Raw genomic sequence first — 21313 nt, 5'->3', positions numbered from 1 at the left:
AAGCTACCATTTCAGCAAAAATATGAAATTTAATTTAAAAATAACCGGTAACATAACAACATTTCATTTAACCGTAAACATTATATTAATTTGTTTAACGATACTTTTAGCGCGAAACGATTATCCTAAACACTGTAGTCGTAGTTCATTCTTACCGCGTGCAATAAAGCATTCGGAGATCAATTTTCCTCCACAGTGATCTCGAGCATAGTTTTCCTATTGAATCTCGCACATGTTTGCTACAACCAATTAGGCCTCTTCAGCCGCATTCTTCGGCCGTGGTACCTACACGATCCATAGGAATTCTAGAGAATGGCCGCGGCGCGAGAAAGCTCGCCGTGGAAGCGAAATGGATCACCAGCTACGAATTAATCCGTTTGTTCGCGTATTCAGCGGATAACCTCGAATGTTTCGTAATGGAGTATGGGGGTCGGTTACGTAGAATTTCACGTATTGTCGCGCAAGAAGTTGGGCCCGACTATAAAAGGGGGCCACCCCGTCAGTGTACATACACACGCGTAGCTCTTTTCGCTCCGAACTCGTCCCGAAGCCTGCGCAACTCACATCGCGCCCACTGGACCGCGCGCGACAGAGAGCAACGGAGAAAGAGAGAGAAATAGAGGGAGAGAGATAGAGAGATAGAGAGAGAGGTGGAAGGAAGAAAGAAAGGGAAAGAGAGAGAGAGAGAGAGAGAAAGAGAGAGCGAGAGGAAGAGTGATCGAGTCGGCGGCGGCGGTCGGCGCCTTTTGATCTTGCCTGTAATCCCGTCGGGCCCCGCGGCCTGACTGACGTCATGAAAGGTGTCCGAGAGCCATACATACGCGACGAAGCCGTCTAAGTGTGCGATGCACGCTGGTGGATATGTCCTTACGGCCCATTGGGATCCCATGAGGAAGGGGGATGTAAATCTTGAAGATTTGATGAATGACGAAACGGGACTACTTTGGCTACATCGAGAACGGTCGGAGGAGTGGTTCGACGATGTCCCTTTTTTCCAAGGATACCACCGGCAATTAGCAGAAGTTTTCATAGCAGGTGTTGCGAGGGACTTCGTGTAACGACAGGTTCATTACAGTGTTTCGTCGATTATCAATTTTTCTCGTAGTCGGTCGCATGCTTTCAATGAAATTATCGTTCAAGTTGTTATCTCGACCCTCATTACCTTCGTTCCCGTGCCACCCGACAATGCTGCGTGGTATCCTACGTGTCCCCACGAGCTTCGCTGATTTTAATCAGCGATAAGGTAAAAAAACTGCCACTTGAAACAGTAGAAACGGACATCTTAAATAGGCGTTCTAAATTGAGGACATTAAATATGAAACACGAGACAAAATCGCGGTACAAAATCGGTGTTCCATAATAGTTGTACGCTACCTACTACTTTACTAGTTTATTCGTATTATTTATTATTCATATTCTGTTAAAACTCGTCATATCTTTTCGAGTTTCCTTCTTCACCTTAATTTCATAAGTTCATCGACAATAAAATTTCATGCAGATTAATTGTCGATGCAACAACTTTTTTTCTACTGTCTAAATGTTCAATAGAGCCTCTCTAATGTGTTGAGAAAGTTCGACTTGTGATTGTTAAGAAGAAGAATCTTAATGTTCACGTACGAATGATATTCCAGCATTCTAAATTTGCCCTTCTACCCCTTAAATCCATTCGGCAATAGCTATTTGGAATCAGATCGATTCGAATGCTTTTTGCGAGCAACGAGGTGTCGTGTTCTCTTGCGAACATCGTAAATTTCTTCTTTCGTTTAACGCTGGAACGACGGATCTTTCTCACGAAAATGTAGCTATGAATATGCCGAGATCGTTTTTTTATTTTATTTGTGAAATGTTTTCAATATAGATCTCAATATAGTTCAGAAGCATATCGTAATAAGTCCACATTTCTGGCAAAATCAGTGTTGCAGTGCAAATGCATCGTACCGGCAGGATCTATCGGCCAATAAATCAATACAACAATGACCTTTTTCTTTTATTTCTCTTCTAGTTAAATTTATTTGTATGTCAGTCTGCTAATTAAAATTATGCTTTGAATTATTAGCGGCACTGTTATTTTTTTACAGCTAATTTGCAAAATCTGTATTTATCTGAATTTCAGTGGACTTAACTGAACATTTATTTTTACAATATTCTGGTATCCAAACATTCTATTATTTAATTATTTTATTATTTAGATATACTGTAGCCTAGTAGAGAACATGAATGAAATTATTAGATAATAGAATGTTTTGATATCAAGATAGTATAAAAATAAACCTTTAGATAAAAGAGTATCTACTGTATATTCATATGAAATATATGAAAATTTATATTTGTTGTCAGAAGCTTTATAATCAAACAGAAATTCTGGAAGTTTGAGTACAGATGGACTCGGATCGGATAGAAGCTTTAATCTTGAAATCCGTGGTTGATTTATTCGTGAAAAAAGTTTTTCAGTGGTTCTAGAGACGGTTGAATTTATATCATATCCGAGGAAACCTATGTCTACAGTTTTCCATTTACTGTGAGTGATAAAAGCATGGTAAGGAGAATCAATGAAATGCGAAGGTAGAGAATTCAAGTTTCAGCCTTTTGCAATTCTATTATAGTCTACCGAAAGTTGAATTGAAATACAAATCATTATACTCCTACGAAATTTCGTCGGAATTGATAAATAAAATACTTTGTAGTTTTATTTATGTATTTAACACGATCACCGTGTAGTATTAATAATATAATGTCTCTGTATCGGCGACATCGGAGTGTAAAGTGTTCAAATAATACCAGATTTATTTTATGGTATGACTCGTTTCTACGAAATTATAACAATTTACAAACTGACAATTTCATAAATGATCGGATATTCAATGTTGGAACACATTTTACACTGACTGTTGTTAATGAACCGATCGGACAAGTTCAGAATAATCGAAAACGACAAAAAAACATTGCCTCTTTCGTTGTTTTATCAGAATTTCATTGCATCATTATCATTATCTAGAACACCGGAGTCGCGAATCAGGAGAAGCACGCGGTCCCGCAAATACGTGCGCAAAGCGCTTGTAAAAGTTAAATTTTACTAGTGATTTTTATGCAAACGGTCTTTTATGTAAATATGACACGGCGAACGTTGTCCCGGCGCAACGCGACGCGACGCGACACGGCGGGAGCGTGTCTCGAAAAGAGGTAGTTTGCATGCGTGAATTTTCAGGAGACGAGATTCGCTTAGGTGAACCCCTTACCTGACTGGATTTTACTGCTTATCGCAAAACCGGACTCGTAACTCGTAACACTTACTTTTCGTAGGCTCGTGATCTCTGTCTTACGTAAAAGTCCCTCCCTTAAGGAGTCGTAAGGTGAACATCATAAAAGGGTACCGGACCGTCTACTACCGAGACGCATCTCATTCTGCTGCCTTCTTCCCTTCTTCTGCCGTGTTTCGTCGTTTCGAGTCTTTCACAGAGAACTCGCCGCTCCTGCCTTTCCGGGAACTTTTTCACGCAGATTTTGCTGCCGGTGCTCGTGTGACGTCGTTTGTTTAACTTGCCGATTATCATTAAGTTAATTAAAAGGAAGGCTAATTACCAGTAATTAGTAGAGTTTTAGCGACACCTCGCGTGACACCGGGTCTATGGTGTTTTTCTCAACCAGTCCCTGGATAAATATGCTTTTCTCGTTACGCTCGTTTTGTATTACGCATCTACTTACTTGTGTACCGCTAGTTCACCTCGTAAATTGTTAATCTCTTTCCGAACGTTCTCGTAGAATCGTATCGATTTTAGCCGCGTCTCGATTTTTTACTGTTTTTTCACTTTCTTAGAGAATTTTTTGCGAAGAATTTATATTACATCTTCTTCAGTCAAATTGACAAGGTTTATTTGTACGTGTTTCAACAACATTTAAAAATTTTTTGGAACAGAGAAAGGTTAAAATTAATGACAGTGAGTAACAGAGAGTAATATAAACTCTCAAACATAGTGGTTTTTAAAAAAGATCGTCTCATGATGAAATTGAGAATATTCTACCGAATCAATACGATCAATATAACACTTTTCCACTTGTTTAAACGATTAACAAATCATATACCACATGATACGTTTGAACGAGATAATTAACAGTTGCTGGACTTTTCTTTTCTGTCTTGTACAGTTTGCGAATTGTAGCAATAAAATGAAGACAACCAAATACGTTATACTATAATAGAGTACATATAAATTATATTGTAAAATACTTCATAAATTATAAGTTATATTATAATATATTACTCAAGTTATAAATTATATTACACAATAGTACAAAAATTGCAAATCATATTGTTTCCCGTTGAGAACCACGCAGCAAGTTCGCTGCCTCCTCCGCTCATAATGGTAGATTCATAAAGTAACTGATGCATCCTCGTTTCTTATTCTTTCAGGACAAGGGCGTGTGAATCAACTCGGTGGTGTGTTCATTAATGGTCGCCCATTGCCGAATCACATTCGTCGTCAGATCGTAGATATGGCCGCAGTCGGTGTCAGACCGTGCGTAATCTCTAGACAGCTGAGGGTTTCGCATGGCTGCGTGTCGAAAATCTTGAATCGATATCAGGAAACAGGATCGATTAAACCGGGTGTGATCGGTGGTAGCAAACCACGGGTGGCTACGCCCGAAGTTGAAGCAAAAATTGAGGACATGAAGAAACAGAATCCCGGCATATTCAGCTGGGAGATACGGGAGAAGCTGATAAAGGTCTGTTGACATCGTCTATGCGATATTAACTCGATTTCTCATTTATCAACGCGTTCGGCATTACCGTCTGTTTCGTTACTTACTTTCAATCCTCAAAGGCTTTGTTATGTGTAACGCGTCTCTGTTACGAAACATTTCAAACAATTTATCAATCTGCAGATCTTCATGTAAAATAAAGATTTTATTTGATGAAACTTCCAACTTGTAACACGTATTTCTTAAATTTTCGTTACAGGTTCATGTATAAAAGTTTAAACGAGTATTTTTATACTTTTTATCGTTCTGTCTTATCAATCTTTACTTGTTATGCATTAATGAATTGTTTAAGAGAAATCTACATATAATTTGGCATCCGAATGTGATATAAATTAGTTAGGTACTGTATTACGGTGTCCGCTCGTAAACTGTTATGATATTCCAATAATACTTACAAGTTTATAAATAACAACAATTTTAAGCGAACTGAAAAGAAATAGAGACAACATAAGTATCCATTTTACTAATTTTAATCGAAGAATAGAGTAAGAATATATTTTTGTACTGAACATCTAAAAATGCGAGTGAAATTATGGGTTACGCATTTGCCATGATTGATTATTCATTCTATTTGTACAGCAATAGTTAGAAAAGTGCATCTCGCTAATGCAACGCTTTCAGCAATAAGCAACTGTCAATACAAGATAATGATATATCCGGAACAATGGTTTCTGCCAACATTATTCAATAATCCATGGACGTATATAGCGTACAAATACGCGTATGACGTTGGCTGTCAATCAATGAAAAGTAAAAGCCCACATTTTTATTTAATATCATACAAATATCATACAAGCAATCACGGATAGTCGTTGCATAACAAAAGGTTTCGAGATTATTTTGCATTCGCAACGTTTTTATTCGTGTGCGAACATATCATCGGAAATGTCTAGTGAATCAAAATAATTTATCAACTTAACAAATGCCTAATATTATTATAATTATTATTTGATGATATATTGTACACTTGTTGGGTTTTATACTACGTTCTTTGTTCTGACTGCTTTTTCTTTCCTTTTACATAAACGTAACTGTAATTTGTATAACTGTATCCAGTTAATTATAATTTCTAGATGTCTATAAAATATTAAAATAATAAACTGTAAAATTCAAAGACGCATCTATTCGTTTTACAGAATGTGTTTTGGATACGAATGTATTAAGTCGGCGAATGTATACAGCAATGTAGAAGTTAATGCAATGAACATAAAAATTCAACAAGTAAATGCGCTCACAAGGGATGAAATTTGAACGTTTATGTGTAGAAGAGATTTTCACATTGCGTTTAATAAAATTATTATTTATTTTCATAAATATATTCATTTTTCAAAAGACGTAAACAGAATCTATGCTTTGAGTATGTATCATACTATTCTACCAATAGCATTGTAACAAATACGTACATATTTATTGGAATTGACTTTCGGAACTATTTTTTGCGGATGATACTTCTTTTAACTTGACGTGTAGTTGATGTTTCGTTGAATAAATAATTGATTATTTATCGCAAATAATCAATTATGCAAGAGTCTAGCGAGCGGTATACATTCGAGCTTTCATAACATGTGCATAGAATGAAAAATGTTTATTCCAGTTTTCTTACTTTTAATTTCTATACTAACTAGTCCAATGTGGTTCTGCCAGCAGGATGGTGTCTGCGACAAGGCGTCAGCACCGTCGGTTTCCAGTATATCAAGACTCCTCCGTGGTCCTGCAAATCAGACTCGGCCCACTGACGATCCTCGCAGGAATCATTCGATTGATGGAATACTCGGTGGGTTTATTTCCTCGCATTAAATATCCTTCACAGTGTTTCCGCCGATATTCACTATTAAACATATATCTACCTAATTTGTTTTAGAATCATTACCGGAAAAATTAATAAACGCTTCGGGAAAAGCGATTAAACTTAAAACATAATTTAAAGTTGATATTTCAAACGCAACTTTGTTAAAACTTTGATAAAAACTGTGTTACGTTAAAATGTTATATAGTATCTTGTAAATTCTTTGCTATACATTGCTTTTACTTAAAATTCTTAGGTTGTCTACGGACTCCATTCGTAGGAGTAGTGTTCAACTAATATTTTAAAGTGTCTCTTGATCTATTTATTAAAAATAGTGTCTAATTAAAGTCTTTGACAGGTGTCATTTGTATCCTTCGGTGAAAGGTGTTCCTTAATTTATTTGATAAAAATAGTGTTAATGATGTTATGCGAAATGGCACACCTTGTCGATCGATTTCACACGAAATAACGATCAAATTCGATAAATATGTCTTGCGTGATTACGGTGACCAGAAAAATATCGGTCAAAGAATTAACGGAACCGGAATCATTGGCTGGCCGTTTAAAGAGATTTTCTTGAAGGATACGTACACGCGAAATTTGCGAACAGCGTCGTTGTTTTAACACCGCATAAACCATTAGGCGGGCGTAAATGAAACGCTCGAGGTAATCGAGCGATAAGCGTAATTATAGCGTGCAGAAACATTAAGTTAATTGAGTTAAGGTAACCGTAACGATAAGTACTGCATGCACATTGCCAATACAGATTTTGCACTCTGCTGAGAGGGACATGCAATTTTCAGTTCATACTAAGAGAGTTTCTCCGTTTTCGTTTGGGAAACCAGATCTCATTCTGAAGTTATAAACCTAGTTAAACTGCGGATTACACGCAGAACGAAAATAGTCGTCGTTACTTGCAAAATAGAACGATTGCATAGACATTTATTCATTCTCTTAATAATTGTGATGATTTGACAGTAATACAAATTATTTAAACGTTTCTGTTGTTATGCATTTATAGTAAAATTCAGTAGGTGTGACCTCAACTAATAGAAAAAATCAAATAAGATATTTTTAAGTGACTTAAGTTTTTTGCAAAAGATTCAAAAAATTTTTATTTCGTAAAGAAGTCCACTTATAACAATTGATATTCAAAAAGTATAAAAAGTAGCTAGACATTCTTCTATTGATAAATATAATTACTGGACTGTAGATGAGTAGATGTAATATAAAACAACGGAAAGGTTGAAACGAGCGAAGACTATTAATACATGCATATAAATTTCAAACAGTTAACATTATTAATGGAAGATTAAATGTTTATTTGACTTGGTAAGGGGAAATTTTATTTATCAAAAAGATCCGCTGCTTAATAATTCCTTACTGATGAATATAATTAATTGTATGCATATGCAATAAAAATAACCCCATACTCAACTAGTAGTAAGGAATAACTTTTTTATTTTGCATAGAGGTATCCGACGCCTAATAATCACGTACTGAAAAACGTAACTAATAAGAATAATTCGCTCTCGCAGATTACAACAAATAAAAATAATTCGCATTCGCACAGTTTAACTAATACAAATAATTCATAATCGCATACTTAGACCGATACAAATAATCCAGTGTCCACCGACACACTGTCTACGGTATCGATATTATGGTATTACCATTTATATTAATGTTGAAGGTTACGATAATAGTATCAAAGAATTTTCGCTGGCTGAAAGCAGAATAATTTGGAGGGTGGCAAGAGATTAACAAAAATCTAGGTCCAGTCGGCGGATGTAAAAGGAGTCCGTTCGTTTTTTATTTATTAGCAGGAGTGGAGTTCGCGAAGAAATATTAGGCGTCCCGTGGCGCGTAGATGTGTCGAGTTTATTACCATGTCGAGAAGATTTAGTTTTGATTAGATGTAGGTACCGCGAGAATTGCAACCCGATCTAATCGTAAGAACGCGATTATGGTCAACCAGCCTACCCACCTGTTGATCACGTTACGCTATTCAGTGGACAGATTTTGCCTTCGTTGTCACTCCAAATCGTGCTGGTCAATTTGTTACCGGTATCTACAAAATTATGACAATTCGGTAATAAGAAGAACGGATTTAATAATCATTTTTATATATCGTTATCAAAAGATAAATTAATTGTTGGGTACTTGTTTCTTGGAATTGTATGCACAAGTTCAATTTTATTATGATTTTGTATAGTACGAAAAATATTGTTATATCCTTATTATGTTTTTAGTTTAAGATATTATTAATGGTTTCGTTTTATAGTGGAAACCGAATTCAAACGTTATACTTTTATTTCGTTTCATCAATTTTTAACAATATATTCGTTATTAAAAATTCGGTTTTATTTTTTAAATCGTATAAATACTATTTTATTATATTCAAGAAATTATATTCAACACTCGAACTTACATGCTACCAATGTATGTCATTTTATAACAATATGAATACTTCTTACAATTTTCATTATAATAAATGTTTGAATGTGAAAGTTTATCGACAAATTTCCCATAGAAACATTTTTATAAGGTTAGTAAACAGAAATATAAAATAAAGAATTAGACATTTTAACTGCTTTGGCAATTCTAGTGTCAATAATCGTAACACTTAATATCAATAGTTAGATGGCAGACAATTAATTTGAAATTTCACATGTTCCAACGAAGTCTATAGAAACACTAATTAAAAATTGGTAAATAAAATTTTAAACAATCCTAGATATGCTCGTTATAATATTGTCGCGCCGTAACACTGATTATTACATTCCGATTATGGGTATCCTTTTATCTTTTAGCCTCAAACTAACTACAGTTCAGATAATAAGAGTACATTTTTGTGTCGATAATATCGGTAATGCATGTCATTGCGTTATCGTAGCATATTTGAACTTCCATAAGTAAATTCAATTATGAAACCCGAACTATCGTTAATTAACATCTATAGTTGCTTGTAGAAAGAAAAAATAAAGCAAGCGACAGACGTCTCGATTTCGCCATTGTATTAAATCGCATTCAGGTGGATGTCATGTCACGTTGAACGAGAAAGGCATTCCTTCGAGAACGCTTCTCAACAGCTGCCAAATACATCTCTTGATACTTTTATTTTCTCTTCGTTTCGCTGCCAGGTCAATGTAATCGATTTAATATTGCTACATTTATTCAAATGTTCAAGTAAAGATTACAATAACAATAATTAATACGACCGTGTCCCAAATTTTAATTTATCTTTATGAATGTAGGTAATAGATTTATATTAATACGTAACATTAATATATAATATAATATTATATCAGTACGTATTAATACAATATGTAGACATTATGGATAAATCATAGTAATTGTTAGTAGATCGCGGATCTGTATGCAAAATAAAAATTCACCAAGGCAATTCTGAGAAGCGGAAATTAAATATGAAGCAGAAAATATATTGTTTCGTTTAATCATTTTAATAAACTGAAAATGAAATAAAATTTTTATGTGTTCATAATTTTATATTTAAGCTGTACACTTTTGTCATAAGTGCATAATAACTCACAGTCTAATTATGCGTGAATGCTCTTTTTCATCGGTAGTTTCTTTCATCGACTTTTTATCACTTTCAATTTTCATCGGCAAGATAATTACTTACAGTGGACGTACACTGAAATAATATCTCTTAATATAAACATTATTCGTTACAATTCACTAATTTAGGGGTACCATGAAAGCATAAAATCCGCAGTTTTTGTACGAGAATTTAACATAACTTGCTGCTATTAAATCTCAGAAGAGATTTACATTATATACATACATCTGTCGAATTTAAATACGTAATATATATATTTTGAGGAAAGAGAAAACGTGTAGACAACCTGTAACGTCATTAGGTTTCGAAATTAACATTTCCTGTACGCTTCGAGGCAATTGTAATAATCTCATATTACGTAGTTTCTTGATTAGTTTCTCTCTTTCTGTCTCATATTGTTTACATTGCAATAATATGTGATTAATGTCTTCACTTTCATAGGAACATTCGCACTTAGGATCGTTTATTATATTCATGAAAGCAAGAGTGGTAGTTAAGTTGTAACGATCTGTTTTTATACGATTTGTAACTGCACTATCTCTAGAGTAATTACCATAATGTTACCATACTTTATCATTACCTTCATAAAAAGTATGAATGAATTTTTTTCACTTCCATAACGCTTAAATCTGGAATTGTAATGGGGTTTTAAATAGCTCCTTTTTGGGTGATTCGTATGATACTTTAGGATGCAAATAGTTGATTTTAAGCATTTACAATAGAAATGAATGGAAAACACATCAACATAATAGAAACATTGAAAGAATTGAAAAATACATATAGTTATATTATTCTTATCATAATAATCCTACTAAAATATCAAATAACTCCTAATTCGACTGCAATTTTTCGGCTGTTTAGTTATTGATCATTGCATTAATCAATATGTCAATAAAATAAATCTTGATGATGGTAAATATTTAATAATATTAAATATTACAACACAATATTTCAGACCAATTTAATAAAAACAATCTGGTACACCCTCCCCGTTTTTATTATCTTTTGTTTATGACAATTGCATACTGCCTAATTAATGCACTTAACTAATGCAGATAATCTCACGCTCGCACACTTTAAGTAACAAAAATAATCTTACACTCGCACACATTAACTAGTAAAGATTATCTCACACTCACAAAATAAATTTTGTTCGAAATCGTAAATTTCATTGTAGAAAATATCTGTTCCTATAAAACTTTTGCAATAAATGTTCTTGTGTGATAGAAATTTTCGAATTTAGGCATTAAAAGTTCAAAGGATACAAATCCTGTTAGAACAACTATTAAAAAAATATAATAAATTATCGAATTATTATGTATACATTGGAAATTTCATCGAAAACACTCAACAATCAGGTCACAACAATACGATCTGCAGAATGCAGTGTCTTTTGTTATAAGCTTAGACGAGAAATAGTTGAAAAACATCGTTGTTTAATATATTGTTGTTTAATTTTTAACTGAAAATTTTTAAAACAATTTCTCTACTTGTTCTCTTCTATACTAGTCCATCTAATATTTAAAAGAAATTGAATTTGATGAAACTTGATAAAAGTTATTCCGTTTCGAAGGGTATATCCATGGTCGACCGTATATCACGCATGCGTTATTTATTTTTAATACGAAAACATCTTGATGACGAGATTGTTGAAAGTAGAATAATGTAGTAATAATGCGAATAAGAACAAGAGTAAAAGGCAAAGATATTACTGCGGACGATGGCGGTGCACGGCACGCGGCGTGTGGTCTCCTCGAGCTTTGTGCCTGGTCCCTCTGCTATTGAAACCGCCAATATCAGGGTCAACCTTCGGTTTCCTTCGAACACAGCGAACCACACTATTGATTTAGACGTTCTACTAATCCAAGGAGGCAATTCGCTATTAGTTGTTTACATCGTTTCTGATGATTTACTCTCACTGCGGTTTTGCTGAAGAATACATTCTCGACGTTTATCACCTGACAAAAATTATATCATCTTTCCGTCGAGGGCTGTAAATTATTTCGAACGTTATCATGGGATTTCTCGAAACTAAGTGAATACGACACGAAAATTATATTTATTATATTTGCATTATATTGCAATTCATGCGTTTTTTACGAGGCCGTGGATCTTTATGTAAAATAAAACTTATGTGTGACACTTAAACCTTGAATAAGTTGAGAACTGAAATAACAGTATTAGTCAATTCTTCCAGTGGTTTTGTTGTTTCGTATTTTACTTAGCGACATTTGTTGTGAATGCATAAAATTTGCCGTCGATTGATAATAAAATCTTGCCTAGAAAATAAAATATGACATTATAATGTTATTTTATGTTCATTTTGTTTATCTTATTAATTGCGAAAGGTATCTTATATATAGAAAATTATATAATAGTATTGGAACTTAAAGTAGTTTAATGTTAAATTTTATTTTCTATTTTTATTTCATTTATTTTATTAATCGCGAAAGGTATCTAGTATTGAAACAGTTATACATTATACACTAATATTATAACAAGTAGTATAAAATATCGGTGCAAATAGCGTTAATTAGTAATCACAGTACGTACAAGTTTGCAGATACCTACATTTTTGAACATTTTCTTCAAAATTTAATTTTTACTATTCTTTAAAAGGACGAAAATCTGTTCTCTGTTATTTTCGGTGTCCGATAAAGACTCGCAGTCCAGTGATAAAGAAAGAGAGCATATTTTGGTAAACGAAAGTAGTACGTGGACGATAGACGGGCTTTCGTTTAGCTCGTGTGGGACGGGACATGTCAAAGAACTTAATTTCTTCGCGGCGGACCCTAATTTCTCCAGTGTTTTAGTTTAGTATAGGTTCGGCTGGCACGGCTGTAATCAGAAGGGTCTTAATGGTGGGTTGCCGAGTCCGGCGTGTGAACTGTGGGCGTGAACGACTCGCTTCCTATCTTCGGTATCTGACGTGCAGCACGTGCTGGACTGGGAGACCTTCTTGCCGCTATTAAGAAGCGTGCTCCGTACCATCTCTCGGATCGCTCGGACTTCATCGTCGATTCCTTTCTTCGATAAGACGTCTACCGATCGCGTGTTTTAAGGAATTTACAATTTTTACTTTAACCCGCGCAAGACCGCGTATAAAACTATAATAATTATCCTAATCAATTTCAACCAGGCCGTGGCACGTTTCAAGTCTTTCATTACGGTAACCAAGATTTTCTAGGTGGAAAATCAACGAATGATTTATTTCAGAACGTCTCCCTGTCAGAATCTTGATGGCGATCTACGTTAGGTGAAGTAGGGTAACGTGCAGACTGGTTCTTGCAAATTTCGCCATAAAACGCTCACGTTTCCGATCGCCTGTGCACAAGATATTGTTAAACTATTACTGGTCAACGTATACTTTCGCGTAACTTTTTTCTTCGAAATTTACATAATGATGTTTACAATCAATTCATTTAGATTTGTTATGAGAAATTTGTTATAATTTAAGATTTCCATTTAAATTTCTGTTAAATATCTACTGAAACTTAAACTACTATTTGAAAAATCTACTACAACTCACATTTATAATATAAATTTATTGTGATCAATTTTTAAATAAAAAATCTACTATAAGGAATCTCACTTCTATTTAAAATTAATTTTAATCCAGACTCCTTTTTCAAAATCTCTTACGATTTTAAACTTCCATTTAAATTTCTCTGAAAAATCTATTAAAATTTAAACGTAGTAATGATTTTTTACGTAAACTTCTAGATTTATCCCTATAAAAATTGGCATGCGTGATGAGGAGATTAAATGCTAAAGAATAGAAGCATTTAAACAATTTGAAAACATTTTGCTGTCTTCTCGCTACATTTATTAGGAAAAGGAATTTGCTATTAATGAAAATAATATTTATTTTGTATAAAGATCCGCACCGCAATAATTATTATAGACAACGAAAGGAGAATTTCGATCGCATACAGTATCACGTTGCGTTACATATACTTGAATAAATTCGAATGCAAAAAATAATAATTACAATGCAACCAACTTTTTCTTATTAATTATAACGGTCCCCTGATATATAATATACAAATTTTTAAATATAAATACCGCGACTATGTTTATGAATTTTCTCCATCGATCGAAGTGAACGATACCGATGGTGGAATGAGATAACTACAGTCTAAAGATGCCGAGGCGGAATATAAGTTTCGTATTTTTCTTCTTCGTGCACACGCCGATTCATAAATATTCTAAAATAGAATATGATCAGTGTTCGAAGGTAAAAAATTTATACTGTTCTAACGTAAAAAACATTGCACACATCACCGTTCGATGCGAATTACGGGCTCGTAAACAATGCTTCATTGCTATTAATTTCTGTTTATTACGATACTGTTACGCAACTTACGTAATCACGTCTTCTGTTTCAGGCGGAAGTAGCGGCGATGATTCAGATACAGAAAGCGAGCCGGGAATTGTGTTGAAAAGGAAACAACGCAGAAGCAGAACCACGTTCACCGGTGAACAACTTGAGCAATTGGAAGCTGCTTTTCATCGAACTCAGTACCCAGATGTCTATACCAGAGAAGAGCTAGCTCAAAAGTAAGTTCCGCTGTTCATTCGTTTGTCTTCTCTTGGACAATGAAACGAGACAATGTGTTAATATACATGCCAGTAAGGCGTGCAAGAATAATTAAATACGTTAGTAAATTCGGTAGTAAAATTTTGCGATTTATAAATCGTGAAAGACTTACGATAGAAATTTAAAAATTACTTTAGTTTCTACTTCATTTTTCAGTTGATGTTTAATTTTCCACATTTCTACAATTATATACGCTAGCTAAGAATAGAATACGGTATATCTTCCCGCAAATGTTGCTATAATCACATTATACCATATACAGTACTATACAGTCATCGCACCAATTAAGGATTAATTAAATTTATACGTTTCTAAATTGTACGTTTAAATACGTAGTCTGTTAAAATAATATAAGTCTTTTATTTTTCTGCAGCGAACGCAAAAGTTGTGCCTAAAATAAAGTGTTAACCTAGATACAGTAACATTACGTTTTTTGTTATTTCTATGAATTTGTATTTTAAATTTTATTACTTTGTAATATAAATTTAATTTTTATTATACATTTGTATATAAATTGTATTTTTACTATACATTTGTATATAAATTGTATTTTCACTATACATTTGCACATAAATTATATTTTAATGTTTGTACTTGAATTTCATTTTCATCATAAATTTTGTATACGAATGAAATTTTTATTCTAAGCCTGCCTCAGAATTTAATTTTTATTATAAAATATATTTGAATTTACAGAACAAACTTGACGGAAGCGCGTGTCCAGGTCTGGTTCAGCAACAGACGGGCCCGGCTTCGCAAACAGCTGAACAGTCAACAACTGAACGCTTTCAACACGATGAATTTACAGTCGTTTCAGTCTCAGCACTACGGCAGTGCTGAGACTTATCAAAGCTATGGCCAAACATCGGTAGCCGCGGCCGCAACAACCACTACTGGTTATCCTCAGCATTATAACTACAGCGAGAATTACTACGCCGCACAACAACAATGGCCGAGACCGACCGCAGAGAACTATGGGTAAGTTACCTGTGCAGATTTTTATTGCTTCTTCCTCGCCGCCGACTATTTGATTTGTTGTCATTAACTCTCTCCTTCGTATAGCATTGTGCTCACAGTTAATGCTTAGAACTCATTCGATTCTAATTATTTCCTAGAAGAAACAGAAAACATATGTTTATTCTGTGTCCGCGTTTACTTAAATGCTAAGTATCAATGAATACTTAAATATTAATGAACCAACTAGCCGCGCACACGCTAGAGAAGAAAATATCTTAATGATTTTTTACAAGTAGATGCACAGTAAATGCTCTCCGATTGTCCCTCAGTTTCTAAACGAAAATGGAAAATTTGAGTAGAGGAGACAGGATTATTCGAGGCTAGCGGTTCGTTTTTATAGTTTGCAACTATCAACAATATTTCAACATAATTGTTTGGAACAGATAATTTCAGAGCTTTTTAAATCCCCGATTGAACGAGTTGTCGATTTTTAGCAACTATGAAAACGAGTCGCGAAGTTCGAGTAATCGTATTTACCCTTCGTAAATTGTTCATTTATGCTTATAAGCTGAGAAATAAATTGAGAGAATTTATAAATTCTATGGAATTAAGCTCAAGTATGCAAACCAAACGCCTTGAATGGTCTGAAAAATTGAAAAACCGCCAAGTAACGCGAAGAAATGCTAGAAAAGCTTTAGCGCGAAAATTGACTGGTAACGAAATATGCAATAATGTTCAAGTCAAGCGTCTCTAAGCGTTCAACAACTTCGTCAAAAGTGATTGAAAGAACACCTTCGCACACTTGCGTTTTGGAATCGATACAAAACACATTTTTCTGTTTGAATTAGTTTAAATGAACTTCTAAACCAAAATGTGTAAATCATCATAATCGCACGAAAATTGGAAATATCACTGCATAATGATGAAAAACTTTGAATTACGTGGAACACTGAAAAATTACACTTTTCGAGTGTAACGAAATGGAATCGCTGGACCTTAATAAGTTCTATCGAATTCAGAATGAATATCTAGGCGAAATGCAGGAAAAACGCAAACACTGCTGTGAAATATAGTAGTGATATATTGTATACGCAGGACAATAACTCGATTGGTACGGATATATTGGTATATATTGAATTCGTCATTAAAATATTTGAACACTTTTTACAACAGAAATCGGACCAAATCTCGAGATATTAGAGAGACTAGTTTATTAAAGAAAAAATTTTTCCAAAATTACAATTGCTTTAAGCAACGAGGAAATAATATCTTTAAATTTTTTATCAAAGCCTACGACTATAATTTATTCTCTACGTTCCGATGAAAGACGACAAAATATTTTTATTTTGTAAAAATCTTTCTACTTAATTTGCAGCTTGTAAGCTTAAATCTTTAGCATTCATATAACTTTTAACTTAACTTCTCATAAAATACGGAAGTTGGAAACATAATTTTCTGTCATTCCAGACAATTACAATTATCGTTAACAGTTTTCTATACATCGTCTAGCAAGCTAGAACTTTGGATTATCCTTAAAATATTTTTAAATCGTAGCAGTTTTGAACTCGTTGTAATATGTTGTTAAAAGCATAACAATACATTTTATAATAAAAAATGGTATCGTTTTAACACTAAGGTGTATGGAGCACTATACGATCAGCTGCTTTACACTAATTAATAAAAGTAACAAGCGCATGTTTACCAGATTACTAGCAATTTTTATTGGAGTGCACGTCCAATGAAACTTCATTGAATAATCTCGAGAATTTCGGCAACTTAAAATATTTACTACACGCCATTTGAACGCATTCCGTGAACCTAATGTCAAGCGACTTTAAATTACATTCTCGATCAGACTACGAATAAGTGGTAATTTCGGGATCACTCGCTGTGCACGTGGATAGACGTCGCCGATATGCCTGCGTCAACATCATCGTAGCAGCGTTGATTTCGCTAAACTTAAAAATAAATGCTAGACCCTCCACGAGGCGGGTCCGGCTTGGAGGAAAAGTACACGTTGTCGAGCCAGAGATACATTATCCCAGACGTTTAAACCAGACGAATCACTCAGAGGGAGTAGCCACGGAAGGAAAAAGGAGAGAACGCCGGTGAGGTATGCGGTGAAAAGAAAGAGCCCCGGTGTCTACGGAGCTTTTGCTCGCAGAATGTTTCGAACAATTAATTCTACCATTGTGGCGTAATAACAGGTTGGCGAAATGCTTGGCCTGCTGCGCTGTGCTGTTACACGTGAAGTGTAGAGGCGAATTCGCTCGAGTGCCGCGGAGACCGCAAACGAAGACGGTCCCTATGGGGAAAAATCGGTGACGGAAATCGAAGATGGGACTGACGCATAATGGGGTATTGTCACCCAAACAGCGGCAGTAAACATAGAACGACGAAAATCGTGGAATTTCCATTTATTTTTCATATTACATAATATACTGAAACTTTTGTTAATGCAAAATAAAACATCATGGGTCTCTAAAAGTTTGCTTATAAAAGATAATGAAAATCGTGGATCTAATCATTTTTTTTGGATAGGTAGATAAGACTTTACTTTTTCGCATGCGATTTATTTAATTAGGTATAACTCCAAAAGCGTCAATGGTGTTAATATGTATTTTTGACAATATAGTGCCCTGAAACTTAATACTAATGAAACGTTATCTAAACTGAATGACAAATTACAATTTATACTAAGCCAGCAGATGTTCTAATATTTTTGAACAAAGGTATATGTACATGATTGTTGTTGCGAGTGGACTATGATCATGAAAACGCTCAAGGGTTTAATATAGTTTGAAACAATTGTTTTCGAAGTCTTCGCAATCCCTGCTTGGGCGAGACTATTGTAGGGTTGTGAAAATTTAGAAAATTCCGATGGAATCGGAAATAGGAGGACAAAAAAGGCTGTGGAACGGAATGAGACACAGCGTGAGAGAGTGCAGAAAGGTGAGAGTAAAAAAGGGAAGCGAGGCTGAAGGCAGAACAGGTGAGATTGGAGGACTATCAGAGTGAGAAAGGGTAACAAGCGAGAGGAAAAGAGAAAGAGAGAAAAAGGGCAAGTAAGAGAGAGAAAGAGAGAGAAGGAGAGAGATGGAGAGCTGGCGCGGCGCGGCGCGGCGGTTCGGTGCGGTGAAGCAGGCAAGGCCCCACCGACACGTTTTCTGTGTGGTCCTCAATTATGTTGCTTCTTCGGCCCCCGTAATGAAACGCTACCGGCTAATCTTCGCCGATGGCGATGATCCAGCTTTAACCTGCGACGGCGTGGCCTTTCTTTCACCCCGGAAGCGATTCGACCTCGACGCTCGGTAGCCCTACGAATTCTTACCAATCTATATCCTTTCTGCGGATTCGATTTTTTCCAAGATCCGAAAAAATTCCGCAACTTTTTCTATAAGCTACAGTGGAATTTATTAGATAAATCTTTCATTTAATTTATGCGAAGTGTTCGCTCCTCCTGGATTTCTTTTACACGAATGAAAATCGTATAAATATGGAGTCTGTAACTACGAAAGAAAAAATATTAAAGATAAAAGCCGATATAGGTTTTAGAAATATATGTTCATTTCACATAGTTTAACGAAAAAATAATTTTGAGATTTCAGTAAACACAAGTAAATTTCGTTCAGCGTCGCTATCGTTGGTGTAATTTAAAACAAACGACATTTTCTTTTCGATCGAAACAAACTCGCCATCTTCATCGCCTGAAATATTTCGAAATTCGACTTCGTTTTCGTTGTTGTTGTAAATTATTTCAGATGTTTTTTTTTCTATATACTTTCTTTTATGAACAACATTTCATGAAATTTTCTAGAAAGAATATCGTGTAAATTAAGAGGCAGATGTATTGCATTTTTGGAAGAGTTTTTTCATGTTGTAAGGTCCAATTCTATTACAGGAACAGATATTTTGTTGATTAATATTAGGAGAGTTCTACAACATTGTTACAAATTGTGGATATTATTTAATCAATTACAAGGGATTAAAAAGAATCAAAAACGATTCCTTTGAAAAGTAATTTATTAAATTATTAAGATGAGATGAAATATAAAATGTCCTCACATTGTGGAACTGTAATAGTTAATTACGACGTCTTAAATGTGCAAGTTAACGATGAACTTGTCTTTTCAATACTGAGATTTATATTGAACGATTATAGAAATAACTGAGACCCTACAAAAGAAAATCATTTGCTCTTGAAATAAAATTGATTATATGTATTTTTTAAAACATTTAGCACCGACGATGATCCACTAAAATTCCTTTCAGAGTTAAAGCAATTTATATAAATAAACCGAAATTAAAAAGTTAACAATTATCACAATGGATGACATTAGAACTCTTTCATATCCGAAACATTTTAGTCAAATTCAGTTTATTCGAATATGTTACAATGAAAATGAATTTTCAAATTCATTTAGTGTCCAAAATTAGTGTCACCCATATTTGACCGAAGTTACACTCAAGGTGTTAACAAAGTTATGACTTATATTTGAATTCACACATCATTTCTTTAACCCTATATAGTCGTACTTCGATTTAAAAAAATTGCAAAATACAAAACAAGACAGATTTTGTTTGTTCACTTATTCATAACATTAATATACGTTTGGTATTATTTATTTTTTAAAGACTCGCGTTTATGTTTCACGGTTCTTTGCAAATACGAACATTTCATTTTGTTCTTTGCATTCTCGTGTCTATTTACATGTTTACTTTCTTTTCCTAACTAATTTTTATTGGTATTAATTATTTTAAGATAGCAATCGGAAATCCGTAGTAGTTGTAATGAACGTGATACCATCAAAACTCTACCCAACTGCACTTGAAATAACAGTTAGCGTTACTTGCATTCCTGCAAGAGTTCTCAATTTGTACATCATTCTCAGTGAATAGATAATACCATAGGTGCACGTGTAAATGTTATAAATAAGTGGTCATATGAAATCTATGCTGTATTTTTTGCGTATCACTTACAGCGAAGATAAACTTCACGTTAACGTCAAATGTTAAAATGCCAAAATTTTCCCGACATAGGAAACATTAATCAAAATCAAGGCGTAGCATAGTTAGACTTTATTATTGTTCATTGTTGTTTGTGCTTCGTGCGTTATATAATTACAATTTCAAAATGAAAGAAAATTTTCAATACATACAAAGTTATGACATTTGTCTAAGCCTATATACAAGGTGTTCATTTGAAAACTTCAAATCTAAATATATATCCAAAGCAATGTATATTTAGGAAAAATGTTCAATGCAACAGTTTCTTGATTTCAAAAAGGACGTACTATTATGTTATTTGTATTTTTTGTTTACCGCTCTACACAAACATATGCTTATTATTTTGATAAAGCAACATAAAATGGATGCCTAAATGAAAGTGATTCGTAAATTATTTATTGTTAGTATTACACAGTTGAGAAACATAGCAATTTTACTTGCACAACCTGGTATAATATACTATGATTTATATTTATATTTATTAATATATTAATAAAATAAAACTGGTAATAACAGTAATAATAATAATGCATAACACATATCCTTATACTTTATTGTTAAATTATTAACAAATATATTACTCGAAATAAATTTCCCTATTAAAATTGTTCTTTTAACCATT

General features: G+C 34.0%; 1 protein-coding gene across 1 annotated transcript in view; it reads left to right on the top strand.

Moving 5' to 3' along the window:
* The window catches only part of LOC144468723 (protein gooseberry), a 35147-nt gene that overhangs the window by 10848 nt on the left and 2986 nt on the right, over nt 1–21313 (top strand). The window contains exons 2-5 of the mRNA XM_078178395.1: nt 4409–4722; nt 6403–6532; nt 14516–14687; nt 15424–15705. Coding sequence (XP_078034521.1) covers nt 4409–4722; nt 6403–6532; nt 14516–14687; nt 15424–15705 — 898 coding nt within the window. The remainder of the gene's footprint in view (nt 1–4408; nt 4723–6402; nt 6533–14515; nt 14688–15423; nt 15706–21313) is intronic.

This window comes from Augochlora pura, chromosome 4, assembly GCF_028453695.1.
Source record: "Augochlora pura isolate Apur16 chromosome 4, APUR_v2.2.1, whole genome shotgun sequence".
NCBI lineage: Eukaryota > Metazoa > Arthropoda > Insecta > Hymenoptera > Halictidae > Augochlora > Augochlora pura.
Note: the sequence above shows the minus strand (reverse complement) of the source record. Positions and strands in the feature narration are given on the sequence as shown.